At 35.8% G+C, this 27,424-nt stretch overlaps 1 protein-coding gene across 3 annotated transcripts in view; it reads left to right on the plus strand.

Annotated features, from left to right (window-relative positions):
- Positions 1-27,424, plus strand: part of Tenm1 (teneurin transmembrane protein 1) — a 572,293-nt gene that overhangs the window by 243,989 nt on the left and 300,880 nt on the right. For all 3 annotated transcript variants that reach the window (XM_038316304.1, XM_038316305.1, XM_038316306.1), the window contains exon 5: positions 6,673-6,911. In XM_038316304.1, the coding sequence (XP_038172232.1) occupies positions 6,673-6,911 (239 nt within the window). The remainder of the gene's footprint in view (positions 1-6,672; positions 6,912-27,424) is intronic.

The raw sequence follows: 27,424 nt of genomic DNA on the forward strand, positions 1-27,424 counted from the left end.
TTTGCTTGATAAACCTTTTCCCAACCCTTTACTCTGAGTAGGTGTCTGTCTTTGTGGTTGAGGTGTGTTTCTTGTAAACAGCAAAATGTTGGATTCTGTTTTCGTATCCAGTCTCTTAGCCTGTGCCTTTTTATAGGTGAATTGAGTCCATTGATATTAAGTGATATTAATGACCAGTGGTTGTTAACTTCAGTCATTTTTAGTAGTAGAGTTTGTGTGTTTCCCTTCTTCTAGTTGTGCTGGTGAAGGGTCGCTAGATGCCTGAGTTATTGTGGGCATTGTTGGACTCCTTGGTTTGTGATTTTCCTTCTATTACTTTCTGCAAGGCTGGATTTGTGGCTGCGTATTGTTTAAATCTGTTTTTGTCCTGGAATATCTTGTTTTCTCCATCAATGGTGAATGCAAGCTTTGCTGAGTATAATAGTCTAGGCTTGCATCCATGTTCCCTTAGTGTCTGTAGCACATCTATCCAAGCTCTTCTGGCTTTCATTGTTTCCATTGAGAAATCAGGTGTAATTCTTATAGGTTTCCCTTTATATGTTACTTGACCTTTTTCCTTTGCAGCTCTTAATATCTGTTCTTTATTCTGTATGTTTTGTGTTTTGATTATTATATGGCGTGGGGATGCTTTCTTTTGATCCAGTCTATTTGGTGTTCTGTAGGCTTCTTGTACCTTCATAGGAACATCCTTCTTTAGGTTGGGGAAGTTTTCTTCTATAATTTTGTTGAATATGTTTTCTGGGCCTTTGAGTTGTAATTCTTCTCCTTCTTCTACCCCAATTATTCTTAGGTTTGGTCTTTTCATGGTGTCCCAGATTTCCTGAATGTTTTGTGTTAAGAATTTGTTAGATTTGTTTAGTTCTTTAATCTGTGAGTTTATTTCCTCTATAGTATCTTCAGAGTCCGAGATTCTTTCTTCCATCTCTTGTATTCGGTTGGAAATACTTGTCTCTGAAGTTTCTGTTCGTTTACTCAGAGTTTCCATTTCCAGTCGTCCCTCAGATTGTGTTTTCTTCAATACCTCCATTTCATTTATCAGGTCTTGTACTGTTTCCCTTACCTGTTTGATTGCTTTTTCTTATTTTTCTTGTTTTTCTTGGGTATCTTTGAGAGATTTATTTATTTCGTCTACCTTTTTGTTTGTCATCTCCATTTCTTTATGGCAGTTTTTTACCTCCTGTTTAAGGTCCTCTATTATTTTCATAAAGTACTGTTTAAGGTCGGTTTCTTCTATATCTTCTGGGGTAGGGTGTTCAATTCTTGTTGTTTCGGGATGTCTGGCTTGTGGTGATGTCATGTTGCCTTTCATGTTGTTGGAGGAGCTCCTGCATTGGTGCCTGCCCATCTCTTCCTTCAAAAGGAGCCCGGAGGCGTTTGGTGTCCTAGACCAATCTTTGCTGTGACTGAAACTGGTTGGATCTCCCCAGTGCCAGAGGAGGACCTATTCCTTGCGTCACAATCTGAAGAAGCCCGCACTCCCTTGCAGGAATCCTCAGACCTGCCTGGAGGCCAGAGTCTGACTCCTCTGGGTGGATGGCCTTAGAACAGGAGCAGGACACCTGAGAACACTAGGGAAAGCTTGGGAGACACACAGGGAAGGGAGAAACCGACACAAGCCTGCAGAGGGAAGTGGGGGTAGGGGGTCTGTGCTCTCTTCCAGGGCAGGTTGCCCCAGGGTCCGCATTCACTCACCAGTTCAGATGGAATGTCAGGGCACAGGATCAGGGATTCCAGGCAGCCCAGGGTCGCAGCCCAGACAAAAGGGCCAAGGTGGGGGCAGGGCAGGATGGAATACCACACAGGGAACCTGGCAGCACAATCTGAAGGAGCCCGCACCCCTCCGCAGGAATCCTCAGACCTGCCTGGAGGCCAGAGTCTGACCCCTTTGGGTGGATGGCCTTAGAACAGGAGCAGGACACCTGAGAACACTAGGGAAAGCTTGGGAGACACAGGGACGCCGAGAAACCGACACAAGCCTGCAGAGGGAAGTGGGGGTAGGGGGTCTGTGCTCTCTTCCAGGGCAGGTTGCCCCAGAGTCCGCATTCACTCACCAGTTCAGATGGAATGTCAGGGCACAGGATCAGGGATTCCAGGCAGCCCAGGGTCGCAGCCCAGACAAAAGGGCCAAGGTGGGGGCAGGGCGGGATGGAATACCACACAGGGAACCTGGCAGCACAATCTGAAGGAGCCAGCACCCCTCCGCAGGAATCCTCAGACCTGCCTGGAGGCCAGAGTCTGACCCCTTTGGGTGGATGGCCTTAGAACAGGAGCAGGACACCTGAGAACACTAGGGAAAACTTGGGAGACACAGGGACGGGAGAAACCGACACAAGCCTGCAGAGGGAAGTGGGGGTAGGGGGTCTGTGCTCTCTTCCAGGGCAGGTTGCCCCAGGGTCCGCATTCACTCACCAGTTCAGATGGAATGTCAGGGCACAGGCAGCATCCAATGTCTTTTCCACCCTAAAGTTCAAATGCTACCACAATCCTCCTCAAAACACATGTTCAGAATCTGTCACCCAATATTCCACAACCTGGTCTAATTTCTTTCTTATTTAGGGTTTCAGTTTTTGTGGTAAGTTACGATGATCAAATGCAACTTTCACCATACACTTATCACTGAGGGAGCTCAAGTTAGGGGCTTAAGTGAAAAACTTAAGCAGAAACCATGGAGGAAAAGAGTTTACTACTTGATACACTTGGCATGCTCATCGTACTTGCTTATACCATCTAGGACCCCCTGACCACAGGTGGTACATTCGATAGTGGACTAGGCATTTCCACATCAATCAATAATCAAGAAACTACCCCCGTAGACTTGTTTACAGGCAGTGTGATAGAGGCAATTCCTCGACCAGATGACTTCATCTTGTGCCAAGTTAACAAAAGAACAAGTCAGCACAAAGACATACAATAGAATACACATACATTTTGTAATATGGTTTGAACAGATAGTATTTGTTGATTTTGAGTCAGTTAGCATAAGTTATTAGAACATGATGTTTATCTAGTGAAGATTAGGGTTACAGATAATATCATACCATGGAAATATATTAAATAAAAAAATGTCCGATACCAGCTTTATCTATAATACTAAATAGCTGTTACTTAAGTAAACCACTGACATTCTTTAGGTTGAAGCTACTCTCATTGAAAATGAGGGCACTGAGCTGCTAGATTTATAAGAAAGTTTCTTCAAACTTTGTGATTCTGTAGATGTCATTCTCATTCTTCTCATTAAGTACAAAAGGGAACAGTATAAAAAGCTTAGAAGACTGTCTCCATGCCAAGTTCAGCCCAAAATGTGCTTCTTCTGAACTTTAACAGACCAATTATAATATCTTAATGTTTTTAGTAGCTACATAAACCTAGTATGTGTATGGTCTGATAGAAATGGCTCTGGAGAATTTTCTGATAGAAATTCTGCATCACCAAATATTAGTAATGGGACCATGGACAAGTTTCTGCATCTCTTGTGTCTTGTTCTCATCTATAAAAAGAGACATATAGATATTATAATAAGCTTGTTATAAGTACAAAGTAATGTAATACTTTATGAAGTAGAAGCATGAATGGTACAACTCAACACTCAAATGTTGTCTCTTGTTAGTATTAGAAAAATTATCGGTTATCAACTTTTACCAAAATTCTCTGGATCTTCATTTTGTCACCTAGAAAGTAGGATAATAGTACCAACCTCAAACTAATACATTTATTAGTATACATTTTGATGAGGATCAAAATAATACATTTATAGAAACTTACTGGGTATCTGACCCTCTAGATAGAAAGATTAGTAAATTCACCAGATACAAATCTTCTAATCCTAGTTATAAAACTGATATTAGATCAAGAATATTTTTCATTAACAAAATATCGCTACATTCTAAACTTCACACAAATTAGCATTTTATTCATGAATGTTATGCCTTTTTTTCCTTTATAAAAGTATATCCTATTGCCCTTTTTGAGGCCTGATTTCTTTTCCTTAGTACTATGTGTGAATACTTTTCCTAATGTTTACAACTCAATTTGCAATGATTATGTATCATGAGTTTTTAAAATCACTTAATGAAATATCAAGTATTAGGGATATGTATGTTATTTTAGCTATTATAGATATTATTGTAATAAGTGACTTCTTAAAATGTCATAGGCATCATTTCTTGAAGACAACTCCTAAAAGCATAATTGTTATGTAAATAACATGTATTTTAAAAACATTTGGTATATAATGTTAAATTGCCCTCTAGAAAGGTGCAGAGATCTCAATTTCATTCAGTAACTTAGCCCTTTAGAAAACATTTAACCTCCATGATACTCAGGCAAAATTCTCTATTGTCAGCGTTTTTCGTCACCTGGCACATTAGAGTTGTTGGGACTTTTTTCTTTAAATGTATATGCCTCTTTTCCTTTAAATGTGGAAGCTAGAAATAAATCTTTTACATTTGGGCATATGTTGCAAGGTGATGTTGACTTTTCACTTACTGAGAGGTTTTATACTGTGCATTAAAATGTAACACTAGAATGTGCTTTGTTTAGCAGTGCATTTTACTGCCATAGAGGGCACAGTAGAGTGGTTAAGATTCAGGACATTAAAACCTGGATGACCTGTATGCTGATTCTAGCTCTGTCACTTGCTTACAGGGTGAATTTGCACAACATTTTAAACCTATTTTTGCCTTCCCATTCTTAAAAGCCCAATGAGGAAAATAGCATTGCCTGTTCCACACAAGTAAAGAATAAATGCATTAATGAGTATGCAGTAGAACACATGGCACTTAGCACCTAGCAAGGGTAGAAAAGTGCAGGGTCAAAATATATATGTTTGTCTCAAGTCCTTACTTATGAGTGTATTATTATTTATGAAAGGTCCAGTTATAATAGTAATGAGGAATGTGTGATCATTCTGTAGGAATATAATATAATAACACCATTGCTCCACATATATAAAATTCCACAGCAGGGCATAATAAATGTATGGTGAGAAAGTGCAGAGTTGAGTTTGTCTCTGGGAATCAAGGTAGAAATTTGCTTAGAAAAAATGAGGGTGTTCCTGGAGTTATGGTTCTGTTCTACATTTGGATAGGGGTTTGTTTTGCTCAAGTAATGACATTTGTCAAATTCCAGCAATGGTATATATTAACAATGAATGTTTTCACATATAATTTTTATATTGAAAACAAACTATAAAATGTCAACTCTATATAATAATAATGTTGGAATATGAAATATTTTGAGAAATTTTCTATTGTACAACAACTTTCAAAAACTAGCATGAGCTAGTAGATAGAGAATTGAAGAGATGAGCTAAACAGATAAAAATGGGTATGTTTCATCAGTCCCATTCCAACTGGAGTTGGTGCTCTCCCATTAGTTCTGTCCCACCGTCTCCATGGGTGAACGCACCCCTCACGGTCCTGCGACCAAACCGGACTCTCTGAATGTGGCCAAAGGTGGAGGCTGACTGAGAAGCCAAGAACAATGGCAATGGGCTTGGATTCTATGGTGTGGGTGGGCTCTGTGTGGGCCTTGTCAACTTGGTTGATCACCTTCCTGGACCTGGGGGGAGTTGGGAGGACCTTGGACTTAACATAGAGTAGGGAACCCTGATGGCCCCTTGGACTGGAGAGGGAGGGAGGGGGGTATGGGTGGAGGGGAGGGGAGGGAAGGGGGAGGAGGAGGGGAGGAGATGGAAATTTTTAAATAAAAAAACCATGAAAAAAAATGGGTATGTTCAAATGCGAACTGTACAAGGTTGTTGGTGAATAAACGGGATAGCTTGCTTCAAGTGAGCCATATGTTTGATATTTTAAATTAAAAGATTAATTAATATCGGCCAAAAGTCATGTTTTTAAAGTTCGGTAGTGAGGAAAAGGCCAAACGATGGTATCTAGGATGCCCTAATTATCAAAATCTGATGGCAGAACACAGTCAGTGTAGTGTTGGGAACGGAGGGCTGCATTCCTGCCCGGCTCCCAGCTGCCTGGCTAGCTTATGCCCCGAAATAACAACACACAAATTGTATTCTTTTAAACACTGGTTGGCCCATTAGCTCTAGCCTCTTACTGGCTAACTCTCACATCTTGATTAACCCATATTAAGTAATCTGTGTAGCACCACAAAGTGGTGCCTTACCAGGAGAGATCTTAACCTGCATCTGACTCAGAGAGGAAAGGCATGGCGACTGCCTGAGGCATCTGCCTGACTCTGCTTTCTTTCTCCCACAATTCTGTTCTGTCTACTCTGCCTACCTAATTTTCTGTCCTATTAAAGGGCCAACGCAGTTTCTTTATTAACCAATGAAAGTAACACATAGACAAATGACTCTCCTCCATCAAGTCAGCTCTTCAGAATCATGATTTAAGGAATGAGAAAAGAATAGTGAATATCAACTATGGAATTGGACCATTTACTAGTCAGCAAGAAAGCAAGGAAATGAGGGATTGAGGAAGGGAAAGAGTGGCAGAGATGGGGAGGAAGAGAAGAAGAAATGAAAAAAAAAGATACCAAAGACAATTCAGTTACCACTGGATTACCTGAAATTATTGTTTAGCCCTTCGAGGTCTGGTGAGATTTGTCATAGTATGATTCTTTGATATTTGTAGAGTTTGTGGGGTTTAGAGAAATTGGCTGTGGTATTTACAGGGGAACTTCTCTGTTTTCCTCCATTAGGCATTTCCTGTTCAAACATGGATCTGGTTCCTCTGCTATCTTCAGTGCAGCCAGTCAGAACTACCCTCTGACATCCAACACTGTCTACTCACCACCTCCCAGGCCGCTGCCTCGGAGCACCTTTTCCCGACCTGCTTTCACTTTTAACAAACCGTATAGATGCTGCAATTGGAAGTGCACAGCCTTGAGCGCTACTGCAATCACAGTGACTTTGGCCTTGTTACTCGCCTATGTAATTGGTAAGTCCTTTATTCTATATATGGGTTTTCTTTTTAACCAAAGATTGTTTGGTTTGGAAGAATTCACTCTCAGTGCTGAGTTGCACAGATTTGTACCATAATTAAGGGTTGTAATAACAAATGGATTTTTAGTTATTTTATTTTTTTTTTCATTCCCAACCTTAAATACTGCTGTTGGAGTAGAAAGAACACTCTTTGAGAAGAAATATTTATACTACTAAAACAGTCTTATTGATTGCACTTGCTGTAGTTAGCCATGTTCCTTTCAATTAAAAGGTTGTTATGGTTTTCCTCATTAACAGTCATAAGTACTAATCTATAATAGCTTCTTAAATTATAAGTACACAGTAAGATGGCTACTCAGTTTTTCAGGTAGCAATTTCATTAAAGCACTTGGGAGCTTTCAGAAAATTCAGTGCAGTGTCTTCCCAAGAATTCATAAGAACTAAAACAGATAGCCTTATTTTCACAAGAAGTTGAAAAGTATGTGGTTCTTGAGTTTTGGAGGGTAATTGTGTGCATTCTTTCTACTTTTAAGAAAAAAAATGTTGTTTTGTGGTCACTCTGATTAAAGTCACCCACGCTTAATAGAAAATTGTATTGATTTTTCTGGGTGGCATTTTATTTTGACTGAATGTTAATTTCCTTGCTTGAATGGTTCTGCCAGTTTAAAATGTAAATACTTTAAGAAACACGTGTTTTTTGAAAGCCTTGTTCCAATGATGGATGAAATATCACGATTAAAAAAGAAAACTATCTAGATATGTCACTAATAACTTCTTTTCATGTTTAACCTGAAATTCCACTTCCGAACTGAAGCAGGGTTATTTACTAAGATATAATAAATATGATTCTGAGAAGGGGTTGAAAATCATATTTAGATTTCCTTATACTTGTAAATAACAAAGTACGTTTGATTGGTTCCAATTTTCTAAAGCATTAACAGATAGTTTTTACATAACCAGTTTCTACAGAAGCCATGAAACAGGAAGAGGTAAGAAAACAACAGATAGTTTTTGCAAGATGTTACTGGAGTGTCAGCAATCAAGGGACATAGCCTATGCTGATGTCCATGATTCTTGCTTCAAAAATTGCCATGAAGCAATTCCTATTCCAGTAAACATGGACAATAGTTTCTTGTATCAAAATTATTTTCTTTATATTAGGTTTCACTGAATACTCAGAGTGTATGTTTAATTTATAATGACCTGCAATGAGAAATACATTTGAGGGAATGAACTGATAAAGAAGAATTGCAGTTCCAATATGATTATAACATGAAATCACTCAAAATAAGAGATAAGGACCAGAAAATGGCTTAGCATTGGAAAAGCAGTTGCTACCAAGCTAAAATATCAGAGTTCAATCCCCAGAACACATTTTATGGAAGCAGAGAACATTACCCTGCAAGTTGTCTGATGACCTCCACACACATTCCATGACATAGGTTCCCAATCCATGCACACAATAAGTGTTTAAAAATAAAATATTCAAAATAAGGAGTAATCTGAAATGTTCCAGTACCATCAAGACTCCTCAAAATGTTCTTGCTCAACTTTAGAATGTTGAAATCAACTTAGTGTTAGATGTGTTCATTTCTGTCCATTTTACTTCATAGAAGTAATGTCTTACATATAAGACATAACCCCTAATGCAAATTAATTCAGGTAATATGAGAGTGTGTGTTAATAAGTTTAAATTATGTTGCAATCTGTCTTTTAAAAATTATATTATGATGTGATGGCCATGTCACAAATTTTACTTTATAGTCTAAGGCTTGTTTATTTTTCATTTTGTTAATGAATGCATGGTTTTTAGCCATTTCAGGGAATGATATTTTATAGAGAATATCAATTTGACAGGACAGTAAGGTAACATACTACAACAGTTATAAACATAGATTTTTAAATCTCTCCTATTTACTAGCACATTGCCTTGAGTGAATCATTTAATCTGTTTAGATCTCCATTAACTAACCTGATAATATGCTTAAAATGATACCCATAATAGGATTAGGAGTAGAAATAAATTAGTAAGAATTAAAGTACTTGAAATAGGGTATAAATGTCGAAAGTATCTTTAATAGTTAAATATTACTATAATTCTAACTTCCATTTGTTATTATCATTCATGGGTTCTAATAATTAAGCATATTGCTCATGGTTCTTTTACTTTTTAATGATGAAATGAATTACCTAAAACATGCTTTTAGCATTAGACCTCGCTTCCTTTTTTCATACCAGTAAACATTGTAGTTTAGTAAATAAATCTATCTGGGTGTTTTAAAATTTAACTAAACATACCAGGTGATCTTCTGTGATGGTAAATGGAACTAAGTAGTTTGATTGGTTAAGAGGTGTCTTTTGAAAATATTTACTGTGAGATTTTCCAATTGCAAAACATTTCATTCAAAATGCTAATAGCATTGCATGGGTTTAAAAGGAGATGCTTATTGCAAACACTGTGACTTTCTTCTTTCCTCCATCATGACCTGGGTATTATATGGCTTTAGATAAATTTGTAAAACCCTCTTTCAGAAGCTGGGTGTTATATAGCTCAGTGGTAGAGTGCTTGCCTAGCATGCTTGAGACCTTAGGTTCAAAACCAAGTACTGAAAAAAAAAACACTGTCTTCTTAGATTTATCCTATTACTGCCCTATTGCTGACCATCTCAGAAAAGTAACATAAGAATTCATAAATGCACATTCAGGTGAAAGATGCCACATAAGAACTATATTATATAAGATTATTTTAAATGGCTTTCTATGGTTGAAATAAAACAGTATTATACTTCAAAATATGAAACCATTTCACCCTCCACTCTTTCTGAGTCTGTAAGAGTCATCTTTTTTTCAAACCCCTTTGCATTTGCTGTATAACCCAAGAAAATCTTTCACTGAAACTATTTACTGCTTCTGTTTCCTGTGCAAATTCCCTTCTGCTATTTCATTTTCCTCTATTATCCATTGTACATAACCTTTACATACTAATGACTATATGCTGGGTTGCCCTCAATCCACCAGGGAAAATCACATCAATATCAGTGGGACATCAATAGGTGTTCTGCGCATAATGCCTCTGTAAATGGTCATTGGAAAGCAGTAGAAATCAAGTATGTGAAAAGCCAGAGGTAAGGTGTTCAGCCAAGCAGCTCCTGCTTCACATCTACCCACTATACCTTTAAGGTCAGAAAGAAAATAAGTCCTTTGAATAAGTTTTGAAGTCATAAAATTTAGTAAAGAGAGGTATGGAGAGATACTGATTATATGAAGATATCATGAAACAGCTATTGTCAGGACTTCCTCATAAATCTGAAATATTTTCCATCTGAATCAAAAAATGCGTCCTTATGCTTCATCCTCTTTGATATGTTGGCATCAGTGATGTATCAGTGCCAGTCAGAAGCACATTTGCTTGAATTTACAAATAAGCCATATGAAGTAGTAGTCAGGAAGACAGATGACCATATGCAAGGCATCAAGTGAAGGCGAGGTTAAGGTACTCCATCAATGGTGTGAAGGGCACAAACACAGTTTCTCTGCAATCTTTGATGTTTTGATCAAATTTCTACAGAGTCAGCAATTCCTATAAGCAGCAATAGAAACTCATAGGCAGTAGAAACTCATGAATACATTGTATCTGGGGTCAAATGGGCTGTTGCATTGAACAAATCAAGGAGAGTTTTCTAGCTCTCAGACTCAATATCATCAGTTAATGACATGGATGATCCTTTTGATTTTGCCATGAAATTAATAATGATTTGTGCCACCTTCAGGAGAGGCAGCTAGTAACAAAAAGTAAAGATTAAAACATTAAATTCTGTATGTCTCACCATGGCACACTATATGTTCCACATGTGAAAAGTAAATCAGAAGAATATTAACAATAGAGAATTTGGAAAAGGTAAAATATGCAGTTCGTTTCTGTGAACTATAGTTTATGAATAAAACTATTCAAGAGAGCAAAAGACCTACTTCACATTTTTCGCTACATCAAAATTTGAGTAACACTTATTTTAGTGCTTTCATCTGCCTCCTTTATAGTTGTCCAAATTGCCCTAATTTCTATTGCTATTATTATGGTGGAGTAGAAAGAGCTGAAAATGATAGAGCAAAATATTTCTCAAGAACTATATGATTTTAAAGTAAATTATTTCCTTTTATTTCTGGAAGATGCCATATTGCTCCTATTTATTACAATTTCTCCCCATCCAAATTATGTGTAATATATATAGAAAGATGCTATGTGGATATTTTTAGACCCACATTACATAAGTTGCTAAGCTATCCTTCTCTGAGGTGACTAAGAATAAACTAAATTAGAGCAATGGCTTTTAAACAGATGACATAAAAAAGCATTTTATACTTCAGAAATGGGACAACAGTTTCATATAGAGCAGCCAGAAAGGGGAAAGACCAACATCACCAAGCAAATGTCAGATTTGTTACAGTTACCATTAAGAGGTGACATTGTAGAATCTGAGAAATGATGTTTGGTCTTGAACTCTATTCCTTTTAAAGAGGGGTGAATACAAATGTGGATCAGTGAAGATAAATCTATAATGCCTGTAAAAACAGGAAAAATAAAGGTTACCAGAGTCCTGTAGGAAATAAGGATGATGCATGGGGGCAGATCATGAGAGGCATTTTAAGGAACAGTATGGAGATAAAGTTTATTGCAAAAACAAATGGAGGTTTACGTTTTTAATTAAGTCAAGGCAATTATTTAATGAGATTTACACTGATAAAGCAAGCTTAAAGAAACTATTGCAGTTGGGGTTAGCAGGCAAGATGATGGCAATTTTAAAGTTGAAATCATGAAGACAAATTAGGAGACTACAATATCAATGCATATGCGTGATATGAGAGCATTAACTTCTGGGAATAAAGGGTGTGGAATTAAAAAGTACTTAGGAGATAAAACATATTTGACTTCATCACTTATTTAATGTGACATAGAAGAGAATCATCGCTATTCTTGATTAGATTAGCTCATGATGCTTCTACACCCCAAGGTAAAATATGAAAGGACGAGATAAAAGATAAATACAAATGATCATAGAAGACTATTATGAAAAATTATGTATCAATAAATTGAATAATCTAAAAGGGAGAAGTTCCTTGATGGATATTTCCTACAAGTACTGAATTACAAATCACAGAAATAGTTGAATAAACCAATGAAGAATAAGAAGGCAGTAACGTAGCAGTCTCTCATCAGAGTGAAGGCCAGAATAAGGTAACTTTATGCCTAAATTCCACCAAACATTTAAAGAAGAAATAACGACGTCTTCTTATAGCATTTTTTTCATCTGTAGCACTCCAAGGTTTATTCCAAAGGACTCTATTTATTTTTTTATTTTATTTTTTTATTTATTAAAAATTTCCACCTCCTCCCATCCTCCCATTTCCCTCCTCTTCCCCCTCCCCAACACCATCGCTCTCCAGTCCTAAGAGCAGTCAGGATGCCCTGCCCTTGGGAAGTCCAAGGCCCTTCCCCCTCCATCCAGGTCTAAGAAGGTGTGCATCCAAACAGACTAGGATCCCCCAAAGCCAATACATGCAGCAGAATCAAAACCCGGTGTCATTATCATTGGCTTCTCAGTCCGGCTCATTGTTAGCCACATTCAGAGAGTCCAGTTTGATCACATGCTCTTTCAGTCCCAGTCCAGCTGGCCTTGGTGAGCTCCCATTAGATCAGTCCCACAGTCTCTTTGGGTGGACACACCCCTCGAGGTCCTGACTTCCTTGCTCATGTTCTCCCTCCTTCTGCTCTTCATCTGGGCCTTGGGAGTTCAATCCAGTGCTCCAATTTTTAAAACATGAAGAAAAAATACTTAGAACCTCACTCCAACATTATGCCACTACCAAAGCCAAACATTAAAACTAAAAAAGAAAAGAAAGAAAATATTATTCAGGAAAATCAAATGAAATCACAATGAGATATCACCTTAATGTTTTCGAAGATTGAAGGGTTACTGTTATGAAAGACTGAAGAAAGCAAGTGATTGTGGGGATATAAAATAATAGAACCCTTACACATTGTTAATTGGATGCAAGTTAGCAGAACCATTATGGAAATTGGTGTGCAGGTCCTGAAAATCCTGAAAAGTGGTATCCAACCTCAGTACTCCTGGGTATATAATAGAAGAAATTAAATCAGTTTCTTAAACATTTATTCTCCCAAGTTTAATGTAATACTATCCACAATAGCCTACACATTGAATCCACCTAAGTGCCCATGGATGACTGAATGGATAAGTATTACATGTAGGTAATGAAGTGCTATTAAGCTATATAAAGGAATAAATCATATCATTTGCAAAAAAAAGATGATTCTATAGGCTATCTATTTAAACAAAATAAGCCACAGTCATAAAGATGAATACTCCATGAACTCATTCATGTGGAATGTTGTTACCGAGGACTGCAGTGATTGAAAAGGGGTCTGTAGATATGCTGGCTAAAGTATACAAAATTTTATGAGTAAGATAGGAGTAATAAATGTGGCAGATCCACTATACAGCAATGGACATTATAGTTAAAAACACAATGTTCTAATGAAAATACTAATGTGGCAAGTTCTCACCACAAATATGACTCTGTGAGATAAGAACTATGAAAATTAGCTACATTGAGTCATTCTGAGGAAAAAATTTCTGCCTTTTTTGTCTAAAAAAAGACAATATAAGGAAGAACTTTTGAGATAACAATAGACGTGAAAATAAGACATTTAGTACGTCATTTAATTATATGATGCTGAAAGTTTGGAAATATCTACTTTAGGAGATACCAAGACTGTAGGATATGAACAAGAGAGAAAAGAGCATGAAAGGTAGTGCTCCAGGGAACATTGATACTCAAGAGGTCTGATAAGTTGACTAAGAAGAAGCAACCTGGATGACTGCAAGAAAGCCATTGAATATTATATGTGGGTGGAACTTTGGCTCTCCACTGGTAGGCTGGGGACCACCAGGGATCCTAAGACGTGTCAGGAGTTCATAAACTGAGATTCTTTTCATCATGCCAAAATCAAGTATGAATCCTTCTCATGACAATTCTCTCAGTAGGTACTGTCATTTTTCTAGAAGCCACCTGACATGTAACACTGTAAGAGACCACGTGGAGAATTAGATATGAGAACACAACTTTCTTTCTTTACACCAACCATTAAAAAGATATTTAAGAGTATAGAGCAATTATAGTCTTCTCATTAATTGTATGAATTTTCTAAATGTAATTAACTTAAAATATGACCTTTATGTTAAATGTAATAGTTTGTAGCTATTGTTCGATGAGTCAAAAAACACTTTAAAATTATTAGTTCAGGTTTCTAATACAATAATTAAATATACATACATACATACATACATACATGCATACATAATACATTAGTGAAAGTTTCTTAGCATTCTCAGTAAGTTTTAGGAGCAAACATTGCTTCTGAGACTAAAATATCTGTAAAAAGTCAAAGTAAATTAAAAGAACTTTCAAAAGTGTAATTAAGGGACATAGAGACTGTTTTGTGTACAAATATAGAGACTTACAAGGCAAACACAAGAAGAAGAGAAAAACCTTAGTAATACGATAGATGCTGGTGATAATGCTTTTGAAACACTCAGACTAAGGGCAAATCTTAGTGGGAAGGAAAATATCAAAAGAGGAATATAGCGAAGTCTTGGGTGTAAGATGCAGAGCACCAAATGTAGTTTCCTGAATTATTTTGGACCAAATTAAAGCATTTTCCATATGAGTCATTTGTTTTGAAAAGGCTTTAATACTTGCTCCATATGATCCCACAATGTAGTCTTTCATGAACGCAGTGTTAAATATTGTTATACTGATGTACAAGGAGCAGTTAAATAACAGTACTACCTGGAAATCCATATCACAGTATGGATTCACAAGAATCCCTCTCTTGGTTCTTCTATTTCTATCTATGGGACAATAATGAATAAATTAAAAGGGTGCGAGATGACCCACTGGGATTTTCTTCTGATTAAAATCTCATCAGAACATTGCCAATCTAGTTATTGCAGACATTATAAAACTTGTTGCAGCTGACTTTTAAAGAAATTGACTACCACGAGAGTTTCTAATGATTGGCTTCACAGTTGCCTGATACTGGGTTGAATGTGACAACAGGAAAAATTTAACTGCTAGCAAATGCATAAAACTTAGTACTTTGTAAAGAACATTTCATTTCTTTCTCATTAAAGGAGCCCAATGTTCAGATCAGATCAAATAATCTATACAGTACAGATTAGTGCATATGCATAGAACCTAGGAGGTAGTAGATAAACTAGTTACATATCTGCTAGAAATCAATAGAAAGGTGATTTTGACAGCAAGCATTCTGTGTCACCGTGCCACCTGCTTCAGAAGAGATAGATTCTGCCCTTCAATAGCCGTGTGTTTTGTCAATTCAGGTAGCTTGGTTGTTGCTGCTCGAGACAAAGCTCTTATTTCAGTGTATCCTTACTTCATTTAAGGAATAAATCTATGTTCACTTTAATTTGGAAGTTTAATTTCAATTTAACATAAGTATTAGCATGACAAATAACAGCACATAGTTGTTTGTTTTTATTCTCTGCACAGGAAACCCAGAAATAGTTTGCAGAATTAAGTCAAAAATGGTAGGACTAGGAAGAAAACTATCAAACAGAGGAGCAGATAAAAGATTTTGTGTATTTTTTCACTCAAAACAAAAAAAGTTAATATTAATTTTCTAACATATAAAAGTGGGTGATGAAGAGAGGTCAGCTGTCAAAAAACTAGATTCAAGTAGAATTCTATCTTTCTGTACATGGAGAATTGGTCATGAGATTCCCCAGAAGTTACCAACATCTGCTGATGTTTAAACTCATTTGTAAAGTGACATAGTGTTTTCATATAACCGACTTCTGTCTTCCAATATTCTTTTAATGTAATAGAAATGGAATCCATAAGGTTGCTACCATGTACTGTTTAGAGTGCAATAAGAAAAAAAAAGTCTTAACAGGTTTAGAAAAATTACAATTTTTGCTGGAATTTTTATACCATAATTAATGGAATCCACAGATACAAAACCAGTGGATGAGGAGGATAAGTTGTATTGTACTAAGAATAAAAATGGAAATTTTTAAATAGAGTGGCTTTATGAAAAGTAGACAATGTGCTACTTCCAGACATACGATGCTCATGAACCAAATGCTTTCAAGCTGACAAAGAAGCTGGGCGGCTGTGGCGCACGCCTTTAATCCCAGCACTCGGGAGGCAGAGGCAGGCGGACCTTTGTGAGTTCGAGACCAGCCTGGTCTATAAGAGCTAGCTCCAGGACAGGCTCTAAAGCTGCAGAGAAACCCTGTCTCGAAAAAACCAAAAAAAAAAAAAAAAAATCAAGCTGACCAAGAGCTTGTGAATTTCTCCACCAATTAGCATAGAGCCAAGTTATATTTTTTATTGTTTATTTTGTTTTACACACACACACACACACACACACACACACACACAGTCATAGTACCAAGGCTTAGCTTCAGAAAGTTTAAGTAGGTAGAGTCAGATGATTTTTGAACCCAATTGAACTAGTTGGTATTTCTGGGGTTCAAGTTTTTACGCTGGGAGCAATGCAGTAAATCATTTCATGTACTCAATATTCCTTTGGGATATATAGTAACACTTGCTTAAACACTAGCATATAGGACATTGTAGAGATAGCATTCATTAAGGTTTACCAACATATGAGGTTGTGGGAGTATCTGGAAGCCAGATGGAACAAATAGATCTTTTCTTTGTCGTGCCTAAAATACAGGCTGTTTCAAGATTGAACAAAACCCAAACAAGTCATTAGTATCTTTGGTTTCTCTTTTTGTCTGTTGCACATTTTTAGTTCAGGTTTCCTGTCCAAGTCTTTCCTGTGGGTTAGTCAGAATATATATATCATAGCTGATAGGCAAAAGCTTATTGTTTTAATCAATGAAATAGTAAGTATAAAAGACCCATCAGCAAAAACACACTGAGGACTGGATGATTAAATGCACATTCAAAAACTGATAAAATGACAATAAAATAGTAGGGATATCCTTTTTCCTAAAATCAAAGTAAGCATGAAAATTTGAATAATGTAGCGATGTTTTTATAGGTAACTATAATATACATATCTCTTGAAATTTGAACAATTAGAAAAAATAAATTGATCACAGACTATCTTAGAAACAGTACTTCTAATAAGACTAAGGTAATGTTCGGCTATTATTCAGCCTGTTTTTTCTCTTCTATTTCCATATTGAAGTACACAGTCTCTATCTTCCCTTACGTTCCACTCCTCAAATATACAACCTGCTCTTGCCTTCCTCTTCCTAACACGAATCTCAGGGAGAAAGATGCAGAACTAAGCAGGTCTGACCTTTCACATACAGAAATTGTCGAATTTTGTCAAAAATAATTTTAAAGTTAAGACAAAAATGTTATAATAATACTGTAGATAACATGAAATTTTTTATTTCTCTTGAAAAAAATGAAAGCAACTGTCATACCAAGATGTGTGTTCACCCATTTGTTATATATTTATTGAGTACTCTCAGTACTCAGTACTGTGTTAATTATTCTCTTCTTTAGTGTACCAGAGATAATGCGAAAATCACTGAAACCAAATAGGGATTCTTCTCTTAAAAAAAATGCCAGTTTGTCAAAATACTCTCTCCACCCTCTCTTCCCTCTTCATCTTACCTATTTCTTTCTAAGTATACATTTAAGTTTAGATATGCATGTATGTGTATATATATATTTACAAAGCATATTGTAAAACATAGAATTTTGGGGACAGTGGAAAGGAAATGGTAGGATGGGAGGAGGTGGAAATTTTTAATACATAAAAAATAAAAAAACCTAGAATTTGTCTCAATATATAATTCTAGCTGTATCCATTGACAGGAATTAAAAGCAATCACACATTAATAGCAATAAGCATTGCTTGTATGCAAACTTTCATTTCTAAATGCATAACTACTGAGATGTCCATGAGTAATCATCTATTTCTAGGCCTCTGGAAGAGAAAGGAAACAAGGAAATGTTTATGCTTCCACAGATAGCCCAAGGCACAGTTAAAGGGCTTTTCACTAGCCAAAGTTGAACATCAGAAAATAACATCTTGTTCCTTCTTCCCATGGCTCAGGCATCATCTCTAACTGAAGGTGGGGGAAGGTGGGCAGAAAGATTTTGAGAGTCGTAGTGAACAGCTACAAAAAAAAATACTTTGCATGCATAAGATCATAGAAGCTCTATTTGCATGCATGCACATGACATGCACAAGATCAAGCCAGCCAAAATACCAGCATAGATAAAAGGAGACTTATGAAGTTCCAACCATAGCTAAGGAACTATTTAAGATCCATGGCTTCTGGGAGGAAAGGTAGTTAGTTTGTTTTGTTTTGTTTTGTTTTGTTTTGTTTTGTTTTGTTTTGTTTTGTTTTCAGAAATATGGCACCTTGGAGGCTACTCCATCCATGTACATGTGTGTAGCAATATGTAAACTTAGTGGCTTTTCAAAAAGAACATATAAAATGAGGAAAGTATAGCATGAGATGATAGAGGAAGAAATTTATACTACTAGCACTCTATGAGAGATCTCTGAACCCTTGAAAACCTTTGACATCAACATTTACTTATTTATTTCTTATATTTCTAAAAAAGAAAAAAATAAAATGTTTGGATACATGAATTGATATCTTCATATTTTGGTATGCATTCATGTCAGATATATTTAACCATATGTGACCAAAAGTGTCCATTTAAGGTACATAGTGTGATGCTTTAATTATGTGTGTACCTTTTGAAATAATAGCTCAAATCAAATTAGGTTACATATCCATCACTTCATAGTATTATATTTCCGTGGTAAGAAGCTTTAAAATATTCATGTAGGAAAGCAGCGAATTGGCTGAATGGGTAAAAAGCACTTGCTACCCATGCCTGATAATCCAAGTTCTAGCCCTAAACCCTTGGTAAAAAAAAAGAGAACAAACATACCAAAAGCATAGCATGCATGCACCCAAAAACAGATGCATCACATATACACACACAATACTAATATTACAAATAATAATAATAAATGGAATACACATTTAAAATTAGTCTGTATGTGTGGATATGGATGCAGGCTATGAAGCAGGAAAAAAGACCATGAGGGAATGAAAAGGAGGCCTTGGGAAAAGAAGGGTAATAAGAAAATTGTGACAGGAAAAGGACTACTGATGAGTGAAAGGGGATCGGCAGGAGAGAAAAAGTGGAACTGGGGAGAAGAATGGGAAAAGAGAATCAGCACAGAGCATTATGAAAATGCTTTCCGCATCCTTAGTCATCAGAGAAATGCAAATCAAAACAACTCTGAGATACCATCTTACACCTGTAAGAATGGCCAAGATCAAAAACACAGATGACAACTTACGCGGAAGAAGATGTGGGGAAAAATGGAACACTTCTGCATTGCTGGTGGGAGTGCAAGCTGGTACAGCCCCTTTGGATGTCAGTGTGGCAATTTCTCAGAAAATTAGGAAACAACCTTCCTCAAGACACAGCAATACCATTTTTGGTTATATACCCAAAGGATGCTCAATCGTGCCACAAGCACATGTGCTCAACTATGTTCATAGCAGCTTTGTTTGTCATAGCCAGAACCTGGAAACAACCTAAATGCCCCTCGACCAATAAATGGATAAGGAAAATGTGGTACATTTACACAATGGAGTCCTACATAGCAGAAAAACATGACATCTTGAATTTTGCAGGCAAATGGATGGAGCTAGAAAACATCATTTTGAGTGAGGTAACCCAGACCCAGAAAGACAATTATCGCATGTACTCACTCATAAGTGGTTTTTAAACATAAGGCAAAGAAAACCAGGCCTCAAATCACAATCCCAGAGAACCTAGACAACAACAAGGACCCTAAGAGAGACTTACATAGATCTAATCTACATGGGTAGTAGTAGAAAAAGACAAGATCTCCTGAGTAAATTGGGAACATGGGGACCTTGGGAGAGGGTTGAAGGGGAGGGGAAAGGCCAGGAGGGGAGACGAGAAAACTGTAGAGCTCAACAAAAATCAATAAAATAAAAAATGCTACAATAAACATCGTGCTGTTAACACAATTCCAATATTTCATATAATAGAATATAAAATGGGAAAGATGTGCAAAAGTAGCTCTGATTTTAAAATCTTTAAGTTAATTTCTCTTGCATTTTTGTGAGTGGTATCACTATGTACATATTTGTATATAAAATGCACATTAACAAATCATTTTAGTTCATTTTATTAAGTTTAAGTTAACACACAAACGGAGTTAATCCAGTATAGTATTTCCATACATATGTCATTATACTAAAAGTGACTCATTTAACATTATTAGATCATTAGATTATTAAATTTGACTACACTTCCATGTTTACACTTAGTCTTATTTTTCCATTTTATAATTTGTATGTTATAATTGACCATTAAAAAGAAATATACTTATTGCATTATAATATTATAAAATAGGAATACATTCTAAAATAACTAAAAATAGCTCTAAATTTTAGACTTCCTCTGTTTTCATATAAGCATTTAGTTGTCAGCATTTTTCTTTTCTAGGTGAATAATCCTCTGTTAAACAGGTCTAGTAGTCATGAACTCCTTTAACTGTTCTTTTTCCTGGGAAAGCTTTTATTGGTCCTTCATTTCTGAACAACTTCGCTAGTTAGGGTATTGTTAGTGGAGTAGAGTTAGACGTAAGTAGATGAGGAAATCAACAGTGAGCTTCCTGAGATAGTTGCTTCTTGTTCCTGTAAAACACTGTGGAGAGAGATGTCAAGAATGCATGGTAGCAGGTACTTAAGCAGAACCAATAAGGGAAAGGAGTAGACAGGGGTTGAGGGGAGGGTACTATCCAAAGCAGCACCACTTTAATGCTTTCAGCCTTAGGCTTCTCTCAGAATGTATAGCATTGCTAGTTTTCTTTTCTCCGTGCCTTAGTCTTCTGTCTTTCCCACTACTCCAATTCATTGTTGCTCTTGTTTCTTTCCTTTTCTCCATGCCTGGGCCTTCTCCTTTTTCCATCTTCAATTCTTGGTTCATGCTAGCAAACAAGCTTGGCAATACCATAGACAACCACACTAACCCATTATGTAGCTTGAACTGTTTGAGAATTTAGGGGGAATTTTCCCTTTTCAGGTGCTTTGAGTGTGTATTAACTCTTTCCTACCCCGAAAGAATCTTACAGAAAAATCCACTGATGGCCTTATAGATGTTGTCATTATGTAATGAATTTTCCCTTGCTGCCTTCAAAATTCTATTAGCTATAGCTCTCAGAATTTTTCTAGTTTCTTTGCATTCGGGGCTGCTTGTCTTTATTAATCTAGATGTTTCTTTCTCTTTTAAGATTTGACAAATCTTTTCATTTCTTTAAGTAAGATTTTTAACTCTTCAATATCCATCATTGTTGCTGCAACTCCCACGCTGTATATGATGGTTCACTTGATGGTGCCCCATACATCCCGTGGGCTTTTTATTCTTTCTCTTTATGTAAGTTTTTTCAAATAATATGCTTTTGAGTACATCAATACAGTCTGCATGAAAAATTCTTCAGTTGAAGCTTTTGATGCAATTTTTCCATTTAGTCTTTAAATTTTCCACTTCCAGAGAACCCATGTGGTAATTTTTAGTAGGGTTTAATTATCAGTTGATCATCATACAGTGTTCTTATTTTATAATCTTCATGGCTTTATTTATTCATGTGTTCACTTATTGTTAATTGTTCTTTAAGTTAATATTTTCAATTCTTTGTCAAAGAGTCTGTGGATTCTTGTTTCTGTATTGCTACTTACAAATGGTTTCTTTTGTCTCTTTTGGCCTGTCCTGCTTCCCTGATTATCCATGGTTATTTTGGGCTTTCCTCTAGTATGTACAGACTATCCCAGCCCTGTCCCAGTCTGATTTTTCAAAGATTATGCATAGATGGTTTTGGGGCTTCTGCAGGTAAGCTTATTCCACGCATGTTTGAAGAGCTGGACTTAGTACTTGACTCAGTAGCTGCCATGCTAGCCTGGTATGGGAGCTTAGAACATAAGACAGGACTGGAACTTGAGATTATGAGTTCCAAGGGCCAATACAGTGCTTATATAAAAACTGAGCTTGTTTCAATAGTAGTCTGAATGGACAATGGAATTTTGGGACCCTGAATGGTAAAAAAGCAGGTCTAGAAACTGAAATTGGAGATGTTGACCTAAACCCTAGAGCCACAGTAATCACCCAATTAGAAGAAATGTCTTGGTGCCTGGGTTATTTAGAATCAGCCTTAGAACACAGGTATTTATCTGGCACTGCAGGCTGTCAAGACCCTAACTGTTGTGACCAAACTTGGTAATAGGACTTTGTGGAGTCCATTTTGTGCTGAAGTCCAGAATGAAAGTTCTCAATCCTTCTTTTTCTTCCAACATAGAGAGTAGCTCTATCCACAGAGAATTGAAAGGACTTAAAGCAGGCGAGGGTACAGATAATGTGAAACTGTCTTTCCCAAAATCTTTACAGATCTTTTAAAAAGAAACTCTGTATTTCTGAAGTGCTCTCTAATCATTCACTTAAATTCTTTAGCTCCTGGAAAGGAATTTTTGAGCATGGATACTCATTCAGATTAATATTTCTGCTGTTACCCCACCGTTTAGCTAAAATCACTCCCCTTGGTTATATTGTCAAATTATCACTGCAGTCGAACACTTTAAGTTGCCACTGTTCAATTACTTTTCCTTATTTGAATTACCTCTTGATATATTTTGTCTATTTCTATTGAAGGGTTCACCTGCTGTTTATTGATTTATAAAGAGTTTTATAGCTATGTTATATATTGAACATATGCTCTTTATTTAATATTATATAACAATATAGTCAAAATTATAATTTGAAGTCATATAAAATAATAAGATCAAAGTATTTTCATGTTAATTTCCCATATCTACTGATAGTATAACAAATCACTTTAGGACATGCTAAGAATAATTTTATGTTTAATTTCACATATATATTTTATATATGTAAAATATATAAATATAGTTTCATATATTTATATGAACTTTAGAAAACTATGTTTAAAGAGAAGCATATATATGTATATATGTTAGTATACAATGACTTTGGATAATAGTGATCAGTTTTAATAAAAATGCTAAGATTTATATAAAAAGAATTAGAAATTATGAATCTAATTAAATATATGTATATATGTTCTTATGTATGTGAATATGTGTGTGTGTGTTACATGCAGGACTTTAGTTTATATGACCCAGTAATGCAGTATAACAATCAATGTCCATATACAAGTTTATATTGTACTGATATACATTTATTTGCATTAGAAGGCTTTTATAGTGTTTCTACTCGTGTCCCTTATACTTATTTGAGATGGATAGACAAAATTAGCTTTGAAAACTTATTCTGTGGCAAAAATCAGAGTTTTTTCTCCATGCAAAAGCAACTGGTTGTCACAAAGTTTAACCCATAGCGAAGACCTCATTAGCCCAGTATTTCAGCTAAATTACTTTTATATTACATGGCATTGAATAGAAGCAATGAATCACGTCTTCTTTTGGTACTGAATAAGATAAAAGCATTGTGGCTTCGTAGAATGAGATTATGATAGAAAACTAAGGTGCACTGCTATCCTAGTTTTAGATTCTTCTTTGATAAAATGAAGAAACTGAACCAATTTGTTCTTCCACGTTGTTTCATTTCCAAAATAAGTGGTTAATTTTAGATTACTATTAAGTTTAGAGGAAATTATCAAAGTAAGGGCAAAGAATTCCCATAAACTTTTCTTCTGGTTCCTTCTACTGTGGACATATTTTCACCCAGACATGATACTAGTGCTGAGGCAAAGCAATCCCAAGTCCAAGGCAAGGTAAGGCTACACAATGAGACCAAGACCAACCTAGATTACATGGTGTCTCAGTTCCTTTACTATTTATTGATATGATAAAACATTCTGACCAAGACAATTTAGAAAGAAAGTGTTTAATTGCACTTAAAGTGCCAGAGGATTAGAATCTATAGTGCAAAGGTGTCAGAGACCAGCTTCAACAACTATACCACTTACCAGGGGTAGAGGCCTGGGGACTAGAAAAGTAAGTTAAGAGAACAAAGATGTGAAAAAAATAGGATAGTACCAGGAGGGAGTTCCAGTGAATACTGAAATCGCCCAGGTTTAATTTTCATTTACTTAAATACCCCAACCCCAAAAGGTAGGAGTAAGATTTAAAAAAAATCTGCATTAAGATGATACAAGGAAATGAACAAACCAGTTGAAGGATTGAGGGCTACATTCTTAGTTAAATATTCTATTGCTAGAACAAGGCACGTAACACTCACACCCTAGACCAAAACATCCTGTAGGCAAACCACTCCATGGGTGTAATCCATTTTTATCTTCCTAAGGGAGTAGGAACTTAGTTGGATCCTTAGACTTTTGTTTGAAGTAGAAACAGATCACTTCTCAGTACTTGAAATAACTGGATATTAGCTACTCTTGCTGACAATAACCTTAAGAGAGCAGAACTCTCTGATCTAAATTAAGGTGGGACCTTTGTTTCAGGTAGAAACAGACAATAACATTGAAGGAACAGAAGTATGTTCCAACTCTCTGACCTTTGGTAAGGCTGGAGCGACAACAACTTTGAGCAAGCTGAACCTCTCTGACCTTCTGACAAGGTGAAAAGAGGCTCATATTTTTCAGTCTTCACACAAAGGCATGGTAACGGGTGGCTGGAGCAGCAGCTGAGAGCTCACATCTCCATTCACAAACAAGAGGCAAAGAATACTAACTCAAAGTGATCTTAGTCTTTTGACATCTCAAAGTCCATCCCCGGTTACACACCTCCTCCAATGATACCTACTACTAACCCTTCAATTGGGAACCAGTATTCAATTGCCTGACATTTATATGGGACATTTCATTCACACCACCACACATGATAATATCATCTCTTAAAAAAATAAAATAAATCCTAGGTAGCAATGGCACCTTTGTCATAAACAGAAAAACAGCATGAATAATTACTAGTAATTGAATTTCATATTAATTTTGATATTGACACTTCTCCCAGTTTTTTCTCTATTATGTGTCATTCATCCACACCCTTTTGTATTCTGTGTCAAAGTACAATATTAGATGGCTTCAAAACTTTTGAAAATATTGGTTTTATTTCATGGCAGAGATCCTTTAGCTTGGATTTTTATGATACTTTTTCATGTTTAGATTGGATATATGAAGTCTGGGGGAGAGGACCACAGAAGTAGCAGTATCACCATATGTTGAGGATACTTGCTCAACATCACGTGCATGCAATGACTAGTCATTGTCCCCTTGATCACCCAGTTGACATAATGTTAGTCAAGTTTATTTTATACTTTATTAACTTCTTTCCAAACTTTACTCAATGAATAAGTGATCTTTTTGAAATAAAACATAACCACAATTTTACTGATTCCTGTACCTAAGAAGATCAATTTTAGGATTACATATACTACCCAGAATTCCATTCTTGGTTAACTCAGATAACTTGTGATCCAATCTTTTGTGAGGCTTTGCAAAGATTCTATTGTGTTTCATAAAATGAGATTCTAATTGTTGCTAGTTTTTGACTGTACAGAATGTGTTTTAGTAAGAAATAATGACATCTTTAAAAACCTTAGTTGCTCTACTTTCTTAAAATATTCTAAGAAATGGAATCCAAAATCTACAACTTCCAAACCCCAGTGATGATGATGGTGTAGAAAAAAATACTAGTTATAAAAATTTTGGAGAAAGAAGATAAAGGAATGTCTTTCTTAACTTGGAATTGGAAAGTTAGATAAAGGTTTGTGTTTTAGCTCTGATAAATACCCATGCAAAGATTACAGCTGGAGTTCTCTCAAAAACTCAAATCCTTCTATATTAAAATGAAAAAAAAACATAGCCAGGATTGATAGCATATACCTATAATCCCAGTGTTTGGGTGGCAGAGGGAAGAGAATCCCTTATGAGTTAATGGACAACAAGGGGTATGCATAGCAAAAAGCAAAAAGTAGACTGACATTCAACATATTAATCGGAAAAGCATTTAAAAGCATCCCGCTAACAAAGATTTTAAACATAAATCAATGAAGAAATTTCCACTTTTAAATATAAAAATATGTAGGATGAATCAATAAGGAGATAGAAATGCACAAGTCTATTTCTGAACCTCCACAGCTGATATTTTAGTTTGTATCTTTCTGAAAGAACAGGAATATTATTTCCAATATGTATCCAAGCCTGGAAAAAGAGGAAAGGACATTAGGAATCCAAAAGATACCCACCATCAATAATGATATCATAAACAACAGTTGGGGTCATAGTGAAAGAAAACTTCATTGAGCTAAAGATGAATTAAAATGAGAAATGAATGAAAAACGTTGACAATCAAAACTGCTGGTTCCTGACGAAATTGAAATTTTTGCTTCATTACGCAGGAAATTAAAGAAAAGTCTATCATTGTTCTTCCCAAATGCACAAAGCAAATAATAATAGTCAATAAATAAGATTTGATGTCTAGAGAACACTTATTAGTGCTGTGACATGAGATGAAAGCACTAAATAACTGTGCCTGTCTGATAAGGGCTACGTAGATGTGCCTGTTATGCAACTGCAAACGGAGATCATATATTAAACTTGTGATAAGGCACCCAAATAGACGTGTTATTTATAAATATTGCTGCAGCTTTGGATGGGAAAATATAAAATACATAGTAAATGAAAGTTTTAAGATAATATAACATAGAACTGGGGTATTAAAATGATTTATTACTTTGATAGACTCTTTTCTAGCCTGAGTATTGCATATAACAAGGACCTTACTAGAGGGAATAAAAGCAACATGCTGCAATAGAGAATAATTCATTTCATTTAAGAGAGTAAAGTGGAGAATTCAAAACACATGGAGCAAGAAAGGTGTCCTCATTGTCTTGGAATTAACTGATATTTAATCATATTATTTCATTGGGGCAGATATTTTTTAAAGTACTGTAATGGGTTCAAATTAAAATTATTTTCCTTCCTCTCTTAAAAAATAGTGATGCCCTTTCCTCAAGAAGGAATACTACCCATACTTGGCACAACATATGTTTAGGCTTCAAAAATTGTTTGAAAGAAATCCCAAAGCCTTATGGACTACATTGAAATTGCTTTAAAAAAGGGCCAGTTAAATAGGCTTAAGTCAATTTTATTTATTTTCATTATGTATACAGGTACAGATAATATTTTCAGTAAAAGGAATATATGCATAACCTCAGGAAAAGAAGAATTTAAATGACATTGTTGAGGTAAAATAAGATAGCCATAAATAAACATGTATTATTTCCCATACTTAACGCCTGAAAAATGCTTCACTGAAAACTAACGGTTTTCAATCTTGCATATAATCTGGTTATTACCAGGATAAAACCAAGATGAGAAGGTAATTTATCAAAGACTATAGTTCACTCGTATACCAA

Source organism: Arvicola amphibius, chromosome X, assembly GCF_903992535.2.
Source record: "Arvicola amphibius chromosome X, mArvAmp1.2, whole genome shotgun sequence".
Lineage (NCBI taxonomy): Eukaryota > Metazoa > Chordata > Mammalia > Rodentia > Cricetidae > Arvicola > Arvicola amphibius.